At 34.2% G+C, this 10723-nt stretch overlaps 1 protein-coding gene across 1 annotated transcript; it reads right to left on the minus strand.

The window, feature by feature from the left end:
* Positions 1 to 2139: 2139 nt before the first annotated feature.
* On the minus strand, positions 2140 to 3857 carry LOC115415320 (fatty acid-binding protein, brain). The gene is made up of 4 exons (XM_030128848.1): positions 3719 to 3857; positions 3381 to 3553; positions 3024 to 3125; positions 2140 to 2419 (listed from the first exon to the last, which is right to left on the minus strand). Exons 1-4 carry the CDS (start codon positions 3789 to 3791, stop codon positions 2369 to 2371), a joined length of 399 nt encoding a protein of 132 aa, XP_029984708.1. The 5' UTR covers positions 3792 to 3857; the 3' UTR covers positions 2140 to 2368.
* Between the last annotated feature and the right edge of the window lie 6866 nt (positions 3858 to 10723).

Raw genomic sequence — 10723 nt, forward strand, 5'->3', positions numbered from 1 at the left:
CAGGTATTTGGGGCCCTGTGAAAAATACCACTTTGGGCATCATCATTTCAATACCGTAAACTGTACAAACCCTAAAAATATAACACTGTGCAAGCATGGGTCAAAAGTCTGCTTACAATGGATTTCACAATTTTCAGCGCCATTATCTGGAATACAGGGGTTGGACAAAATAATGGAAACACCTTCACCTCAAGATGATAATGCCCCAATCCATACAGCTAGAATTGTTAAAGAATGGCATGAGGAACATTCTAATGAAGTTGAGCATCTCATATGGCCGGCACAGTCCCCAGACCTCAACATTATTGAGCATTTATGGTCAGTTTTAGAGATTCAAGTAAGACGTCGATTTCCACCGCCATCATCTCTAAAAGAGTTGGAGGGTATTCTAACTGAAGAATGGCTTAAAATTCCTTTGGAAACAATTCATAAGTTGTATGAATCAATACCTCGGAGAATTGAGGCTGTAATTGCCGCAAAAGGCGGACCTACACCATATTAAATTATATTTTGTTGATTTTTTAAGGTGTTTCCATTATTTTGTCCAACCCCTGTATATTAATAATGCATTATCAGAAAAACAAATAGTGTGTTAAATAATGGACTTAATAGAATAGATTTAATTACAAACAAACTAAAACAAAATAAAATTCATAAAAAAGAAATATTTATTAATATCTTGTGAAGCAAACATTATTTTATATAGATTCATAATTTTTGTATTAATGTTCTACTATTTTCTCAAGACCCCTGTCAGTCATGGGCCCTTAGAATCAACATCATTTTTCTCCCCCTATGTTGTCCCTGGTTGTCGATTAGCCTTTTTCATTAAGCAGCATTTTTAAAAGACTTGCACAGGGTATTATGGGTAATGGCAGTGAGGATCCACAGATGTATCGTTGAAATTTCTTCACAGTCAGGACTAATCCTAGGAGGGATCTGGAGATTGAACAGTCATCCGGCTAAATCTGATGACATAGGTTTATTTAAATGAATCCCCAAAGGATCCTTCCTCACGATTGAGGAGTGGTCACCGATCCACTGATCTGAGGGCGGGGCCTGTTCTGGTCATGTTAGACTCATCCATTCAGGAGTGAACTGATCCTAAGGAAGGACTCTGCAAAGGAAGCGGAAACATGCTGATGCTCTAGTTCACAGGATGTTCTCTACTGGAATAACTGAGCGACTGAAACACTATTACTATGTACACTATAACTATTGTATTTTATTATATAATTCATTCACACATTTGTGTGATTGAGTATTACACTTTGTACAGTTTTTATGTTTCATTTTATGGACTTTAAAAGCTCAGCTAGTGTTTAACATTACAAATTAGCCTTGGCTACAAATACTTTGATCTGTGGCAACAATAGCGTCCATACATACTTGTCTCTAAACAGATAAACACTGAATAAATAGACTATCAGTATTGGTGTGTTACCATTTTCAAAGTCCTCACAACAACAACATCCTCTGAGCTTCTGATATAAATTTTGGTAAAATAAGCTAAATCATGCCATAAATGGCCAATAAGCATGTACAAATAAACACTTTACAGAGAAAATTCCACCACAGTGAGGTAACCTAGTAACACTTGAGTTGTGTTACAGACCAAAAAATAAACTCCTTATATCTGTATATTAGATATGATGATAACATATTTTTATAAAGTAGTTGTACCCAAACTGTTTTTTTAGCTCCTCCTGAGGCCAAAGAATGAAAAGCCATGATTAGTGCATGAGAAACTAAGACAAAACTAGTTGTTTCTTTACTTTTTTTAATAAATGTGCATGATTCATACAAGGCTGTAAAATGTATTAACATGATTGCAGAAGAATGGTCAGAGTAAATCAAAGTTTACTTCTGCTTCTCTGTTGAACTACAAGTACTTTTTTCACTTCTTGTTAATAAAAATGTCCTTAAACATGTAGACAGACTGTTTAATAACTCTGTCCAGAATGCATTTATGGTATTATTTTCTGTTTCCCCTTTTTAGGTCCATCCTCATGTGCAGACAAGTCAGAGCTCAGGATTAATGATCTAAAACCAGCAAAAAAGACCCTAGAAAAATACTAAAATGAGCTCATGAAATGGCTTCGGTAACATGAGTTTGATGAATAACGATCAGACAGACAGTCATTTGCTCTCTGTGTTTTATTTCATGTTTCACACAGGGTTGAAAAAAGACGATCCATCCATCATGACAGAAATGGTTTCATATAAAAAAAAAAAATCTTACAAAACATGCACAGCCCGCAGACTGTGTACATGTAGAGGAGGAAGAAGTGCAAAGAGAAGCAAACAGTCAATAATAATTATAAAATCAACACTTGGGTCGGTTTGGGACGCTGTCGAATCAGAGCACTCATGCCTTCTCGTAGGTACGCACCGCATGGATGTCCCCGAAGGTCAGATTCTGAAAAAAAGACCAGAGAAAATTTACTGATCTGACGTATTATGATTTTATTTATTATCTGTTGTATTGATTATTGTGAGAATTTAATCTTGTTGCATTGTTCATCCAACAATGTAATAACTCTGACTTGAATTTTGGGCCTTTTTTAGCAACATTGGTCAGTTTTTTTAATCCTGAAATACACAAAATGCATCCTAACAAATTATTAATGAGCAATGTCTTCAAATTCTAAAACGTTAGTTGATTTATTGTGTTTAGACGGAACATAAAGAGAGTCACATGTGTCTGAACATGGAAACTGATTTGCAAAGGTCCAATGATGTATGTACTGTAAAAAGTCAACCTGTAGAGCCTGTATCTGTAGAAAAAAATGACAAAAACCTGAAAAGTACCTATTCTAGTATCTAAGTGTAACTGAATAGAATGCATTCAGTGTAATTTAGTGACTTGTTGGTGAACTATGTAAAACCATGTATGTACTTTCTTTATTATCTTTTGCAATTTACAACCACATTACTGAAGGGTTAAATATCTTTCTAAACTGTTCAGAAAATAAACCATGTGAGACATAAATAAGATGTGTTAAATGTGTTCCTGCTCTTACCATGACCATCTTCCCATCCTTGATTTCTCTGACAAACTTGGTCTCTTTGTCGTCCCACTTCTGGACATGGACCAACTTGTCTCCCTCCATGCTCACTGTGGACTGAAAGAGGAAAAATAACAATAAGTGAGGCAGAATATTTACAATTTACAGTTTATTTTCAGATATATCAAGATTTCTGCACTTGCAAAATCTAATTTTTGGAAGTGCAACTCAGGTCAGCAGCATTATTTAGATATGTGTTGCAGAATTACAGGATTATTGGTGTTAAAAATGCTGGATAATGCATGTAAATGTTCTCTAATGTATTGAATTTAAAGCATTTTTACTGGTTCATCCTTTGTCCATTGAACTCACTTTGCAGTTCCTGTCATCAGCGGTGGTTTCGTCAAACTCCTCTCCCAGTTTGAAGGAGATCTCTGTGTTTTTGAAGGTGCTCTCGGTGCGGATCACCACCTTGTCACCCGACTGGCTGATGATGACCGTGGGTTTGGCGACGTTGCCAACCTGTCGAGTGGCAAAGCCCACACCTGACCATGGAGACAAGGGTGGAAAATGATCATTAATGTCCTGTTTTTATCAACTGTAGGAATAAAAATAAGCCTCTAAAGGTAGGATATGATGCTTGATATGAAAGTGAGCCGAACAGCGAACACAAACATTGAAAATAAGTGTAAGAATGAGAGGAAACTCACCCAGTGCTTTCATGTAATCATCAAAATTCTCACTGTCGACCAGTTTCCAAGTGGCACAGAAGGCGTCAACCATGGTGGCGGTTTTCAGAGAGAGGCAATGTAATCTCCAAAGCACACTGAACAAGCTGCAGACTTAGGAAGTTTCTCCTCTTGTGTTATTATTCCCAGTCTTATTATTATGCATGTGTGTGGGCGGTGTCATGAATCCCATTGGCTCAGGAGATTTGCCCTGAGTTTTGATTGGGTGTTTAAAATGGGTCATGGTCTAATGGACCCTTATTGAGGATGAAAAAAAAGGCAAATTAGCCCATTTGTATGCCTCATGATGTAATTACTCTCATTCATGGGTGTCGTTTGGTGTTGGTGAGGTAAAGTGAGTTGAGAGTCGATAGAAGTGCATGAAAAAATGTATTACTTGGGTGTGATTTAACAGAGGAATCAAGGAAATAAGGAAGGAATTCAGCGCTGTTTCCATTTCAGATTATAGTCTATAATATACAAAATAAACTACAATCACTACAGATTAACTTTATTGATCCCCAGGGGGAAATCCAGTCCAAGTTTACAAAGTCAACTCTTTTACTTTTGGTTTACATTTTATGAGCTTGTCTGTGTTCTTATTTTAATTATCTAAGTCGTTTTAACTCTGTTAGACTGGCATTCCAGTCCGGTTTGCCTTTGTCTGGAATGTGTCATATAAATGCAATGAAGCAGAATTAGTTTATTTGACAGCCCTTTGTCCTAAACTGCATTAACAACCCCCCACTGCAATTTCTTCATGCTCAACACACACACTAATTACTGTCTAAAACACCAATGTGTGTATGTATCAGGCAGTAAGACAGAGCGAATATGTGGGTTTGAGCTTATTGTATAAGCAAAATTAGGACTGCACCAAGTTTGTTTCATTTATCAGTGTTGTTCTTGATGATGTGCATAGATTTTACAGGCATAGTTTACTCTCTGAGAAGTAAAAGTCAAATTAACTGGACCATATCTAAGCTTTTCAGACAAACATACTGAGAGTTAATGAAACAGAAAACCATCCAAACACCTGTTTATTCTAATATATGTATGTGCCCTAAATGCTCTTAATAAACTATGACTTACATAGAGCACTACTATTTGTATTTACTCCACTTCTTTATATGTTAGAACCTACAAATGTATACATGAACATATTTGCTTGAAACACGCTTGAATTACAGTTGCAGAAAAATTATTAGACCATCAAAAGTCATCAGAAACAATGGTTATGCAATCAAGTACTAACTCCTGTGTGTATCATGTGACTAAAACAGACAGAAAAGAAAACATGGAATGCCTAAAAGCACTGTTTTTGTCAGTACAATGCCATAGATATTGATGTAAGAACTGAAGAGATTTTGGTTATTATCAAGAAAACATGAAAAATGGATAGATATCAGCTCTGAAATTAAACTCTTATGAGCTATTTTTGTTGTTATCATTATATTTGTCCAAACAAATATACCGTTAATTGTACCAGGCATTAAAATGAACAAGAAATTGAAGAAAATAACATGACTGTATATCAGTGTGACAATTTTTCAACATTAAATTACTATATTTTTATATTTATCAGACACCAGTGCATATAGAGTGTCATTACCGTACATGATTTTTGACCTTTTGTCATTGTTTCTTTTTGTTGTTTTCATCAGAGACCAAGCAAACTACAAACACTGAACATTTACTCTCTAATACTTTAGTTTTAATGGTTTACTTTTCATGCTACCTGCAGGCATTTATTGACATCCACTGTGGTTTCACTTTTACACTTAAAAGCTTCTTGATAATAACACAAACAGTTAAACATTCAGCTCAATGTGCTGCCCATCTTGGAGCGAAATGTGATAAAATCGTGTAGTGGTGCAGGATTTGTGTACATACTTTTTGTACGTGTAGATCAGGATGTTGTGAAAAGATCTCTGGCGTCACCTTCTGGTAAGAAGGCGCATTGCTCTAAATAAAATAAAGCAGTAACCGAATCTCTTTCAGAAGAGATGCCTGTGGTGTTTGTATTTGTACCTTAATATTATATATGCATTCATATTTCTCTCTATTTTCTTTATCATCCTCACATTTTTTCTTATCTTTTCTTTTATATTGTGAAGCCGCTTGATTAGTTTTAAAATACACTCAGTTTGTTATTAGTATTTCAGTATTATTATTATTATTATTATTATTATTATTATTATTATTATTATTATTATTATTATCACACTTGTATATTAAGAGCTCAGTTAAGGTGAACTCACCTATAAAAACCACTAAACTGATTTAAAAAAAAATAATAATAATCAAAATACAGAAATATAAAAGACAGATGTGATTTTACAGATCTCACTAAAGACAGTATTGCAAATATAATGTAAAAGCAACAATAAAAAGATAATATATAAATATAATACGATTTGCGGTGTATATATTCATGTAATATGTATATTGTGATGTGAATTTTTCTTGTTTCTTGCAGATAGTCTACCACTTTCATAAGATTCAGAAAGTCATTTATTCCTCCTAAATGACAGTGTAAAAATGCATTCAAGTTAGTATTTGTAGATGTTGTTGTTGGCTGATGTATATTTATTACTGCTGGTTGTAAATCAATTCTTCCAAGACCTTGGAAAGTAAAAAATTTTTGCTTTTTTACATTTACCCATATTGCTTTTGTGGCAGTTCCAAAATATCTTTTTGTCAATACTTAACTTTTCTTAATTGATTTGTCAAAATTTATTATGATAATATCCTTTGTATTTTGTGTTTTTTTCAGTGAAAATCAGGTATTTTCCTATATTTCATTCACTGATCATGCTGATGTTCTTTAAAGCTCAGACTGAAGTTGAGGGTCGTTTTATCAAACACAAACAGTGTCTCCATCCACTGTCATTGATCTGACTCCATGGGTTTTACTGGTGAATCAATGTTATAGAAGATGACGGTGTTTCCACGGTTACTATGGAGCCTCTGAACATCTAAATGGGTCATATTTAATGAGCATGAAAAGATGACAAACTGTATTTTACACCAATTATTTACATGCATTAGTAGGTTTGGTGGTTCAGGAGTCATTAAACAGTTTAGATCAGTAGATGGTTTTGGTCGTCGGTAGTTTGGGTCTTTATGTGTTAAATAACTGTCTTGAGTGAAATCAGCATGCAGTAACTTCTTTCTTTCTTTCTTTCTTTCTTTCTTTCTTACTTGTCTAAATTGAAAGAAAGTCTCCATGCATGCAATGATATTCACATAAAAATCTATACAAAATGGATTCATGGGTTTTTATTAATGGTTGCAGACTGAGGAGATTTTTTGTAGAGAAAATGTGTTTCACATTTCCACAAGTGTAAACCTACCAGACCACTGAAAACCTTTATTCCAATTGATTAATTGTTGTATACCAACAGCTGTATACCTATACCTACTGCAGAGCTCTGGCTTTAAATGAAAAACAGACAGACCTGAAGGGGAAATAAAGCTTTTATGCTCATATGAGTCAGAAGCTGGTTAAGAAAAGACTGCCTTTAGATTCTGTCTGTGCCAAAATCACATATAGACACAATCTGGAGGAGTTTATTTTGAGATTAGTATGTTCCCAGGCTCTGGATGGCCTGAGCTCAAGTGCAGTAACTGTGGAAAAAAACTGCTGCTGTTTCCATCTTTACAGATTCTGTTTATCTGCAGCGTGTACTTAAATATTAAGAAGAGTGTCTGCTTCATCCATTACAGTCCACAGAGCTGTAAAATAAGAAGTAAATCAATAGTGTAAACTTTAACAACCCTTACATATCTCATGTGCAGAGTCTTCAGATCCTCAGAGTTTTTTCTACTTCATTCGTCAAATATTCTGCCACAGACGACAGGAGAAGCTGAGTCTGTTCATGCTTTTCATGTGAGATCCACTCTGGTTTTTCAGTGGGTCTAATCTGTTTTTATCATTGTGCTTATTTTCCTCAAATTCTGTGAATATACATTTCTGCTTATTTGTCTATATAGTCAGTTCAGCTCTGTTCTTGTGAAGAACATGGTGCAACTCTTGCTGGTTCTCCAAAGTCCCAATAGATAAATGAAATAAACTGGAGCTGGGCCTCAATAAAGAAGTCAAATATTTTATACATCAAGTTTCTTTTTGGTTAAATATTACAAAACGTTTCCAAGTATGTTTAAAATAATGTTGGTCACCAAGAAAAAAGAAAAAACTTTTTTTTTTTTTTTTTACTGTTTTGACATAACCCTTCATTTTACTCCGAGTTTTTATGAACATATAGTAATAACAGTAAATTAAATATATCAAAATACTTACTGTTTTCAGAAAAATGCAGAGGATAATGTCATGATAAATGGTGATAATTTACAAATACTTGATAAAGGTTAAATATGGAGGAAAAAATAGTTTTGATGTCACCACAGTAATAGTTCTAGGTCTTCGATGGTTAAACACTGAAACATTCAGACTGCAACATGACAGCGTCCATCAGTATTTTCACTTTTTTTTTTCGGTGAGTTAAGACTCGGAAGTTCACCAGTTAAAAAAAGCTGCTGATGGAAAATATCTCTCACATCCTCCTCCTTCATTTTTAACCCATAAGGACCCTGTGTTAGGTATGTGGGTGTTCCCAAATGATTTTTTTCCAACATTCAAGTGATTTATGTCCATTTATCATAAAATAATCATCTGTATTTTGCATTTTTCCAGTAAAAATCTGGTATTTTCTGATATTTCCTGTACTAATTATGCAGATGTTCACAAAACCTCAGATTAATGTTGGAGGTTATTATATCAAAAATAGAGAAAACTGAAAAAAAACTGACATTTTCATCAAAATTTATCATTAAATGAACGTAAAACAAGTGTCTCCATCCACTGTCATTGATGACGGTGTTTCCATGTTTACTATGAAGCCTCTGTAGGTCCAAATGGGTCATATCTGATGATCATGAAAAGATGATAAACTGCATTTTACACCAACAATTTACATATATTGATAGGATTAGTGGATAAACAGTTATTAAACAGTTTTAGATCAGTAGGTGACGTTGGTCAATGGAGGATGTTTGAGTTTTTATGGGTTAAATTCCAAAAAAAGAAAACAAATGTTTACATGCTATCAGTAACTATCACTGTTGTATTCAGTCATTGTTACTATATCTCTGAAAAATAAGGTTTTTATACATCTTAGAAATTTTGTGATGTTTTCACACTGTTTGATATTCAGATCCAATCCTTTCCACAAAACAACTCCACAACATGAAATGCACATCTTTTTAAGATTTTTTCTATATCCCATAGAGACCCAAACATCCACCGTTTACCAAAAGCATCTGCTGATATAAACTGTTTAATCCCTGTTGATCCACTAATCCATATGAATAATTGGTGTAAAATACAGTTTGTCATCTTTTCATGGTCATCAGATATGACCGTTCAGAGGCTCCGTAGTGAACGGTCTACAACATTGATTCATCAGTAAAACCCATGGAGTTGGATCAATGACAGTGGATGGACACACTGGGTTTATGTTCAGTTAATGAAAAAGTCACTAAATCTTCAGTTTTCTCTAATATTGATATAATAATCCTCAATTTTACTATGAGCTTTTCTGCACATCCTCATGATTAGTAAATTAAATGTTGGAAAATACCAGATTTTCACTGAAAAAACACAAAATACAGAACATAATATCACACTAAATGGTGATAAACCACTTAAGGACTGTTAAATATGAAGAAAATTCATTTTGGAATTGCCACAAATGTCAGACTGAGTCCTTATGGGATGTAGTATAATAACATAACTACATATTAAAAGGAAAAGAGAAAAAGTGGCTGTGGGTGAATTTAGTTTCCTATTTATTTCCCATGTTATGTTTTTATGTTTGTTCTTCATTCGTCACAAAAGGCCACGTATCTTTGGCTCCTTTCGTATCTTGGTTCCAAGAATGTCCAGAGCAATATTCTGGGGAGCTGCAGAGCATCACTTAACATTCCCAGTGAAGAGCTGTGCAGCCGGGGAGCGTAGCCTAACAACCACACTGAGGAAACAAACAGAGCTGAATGGTGACACTGACGAATGCATGGGAGCCAGCGGTGCTAGGATTTGGGATTCATCACTTTTCCAAAATAGAGGCACCTGCATCGTACAACAAGTGGTTTCCACAGAGTAAAGGAGACTCCAGTCAGCACCATTGAACTCACATCCCAAATTTAAACGTTCAGCTGCTGAAGCCCGTCTCCATTCATACACATTACACAGACTGCACTGTTTATAAGAGCAGCTGGAATGTATTAAGATGTTCTGTTGAGTTTAAGAAATAACCTCCAGGGATGTCATTATCTACCGACTATTACTACAGATGACAGCAGACAAATAAACCAAAGTCACTTCAGCTTTTATGACTTTCACACACAGACATACCCTATTCTGTCTGTAATCATCTTTAAAAAAATAGTAAAGCAACTTAAAGACAGCATCTAACAGACAGATATTAATGCAAATAAACTGTAAAAAGAATGTGATGAAAATTTGTAAAAAAAAAAAAAAAAAAAAAAAAAAAAAAAAAAGATTAAATAAAGGATTTTTTACACAGTTTTTACAGTCAGAAGTTGCATTTTCTATTTGAAATATATTTATACATGAATACTTATGCGCCTTTTTAAAACTTATTGTACTTCAACAAGATGTGACGTCTCTTAAAACATGTCACTAATAAATAAGTCAGTTCTGATATGAAATATATATACAATTCATTAATATGTACAAATATATTGATGAAATGCTGCAATAATTCAACAGTGATTATATGTTTTCTAAACTGTTCTTTTTATTTATTGTCACTCATTTGTAACTTCTTTGGTTATTACTTTCTCTCAGTGTGACAACTTCATGAACCTCTTAGGATTTTTTGGCTCACCTGCCAAATTTATTGTATTTTGGTCTTTGTTTTTCTTTGATATTGAGGAAATAAAATACAATACAATAAATAAGAC

The sequence above is a fragment of the Sphaeramia orbicularis genome, chromosome 24, assembly GCF_902148855.1.
Source record: "Sphaeramia orbicularis chromosome 24, fSphaOr1.1, whole genome shotgun sequence".
NCBI classification, from domain to species: Eukaryota; Metazoa; Chordata; class Actinopteri; order Kurtiformes; family Apogonidae; genus Sphaeramia; species Sphaeramia orbicularis.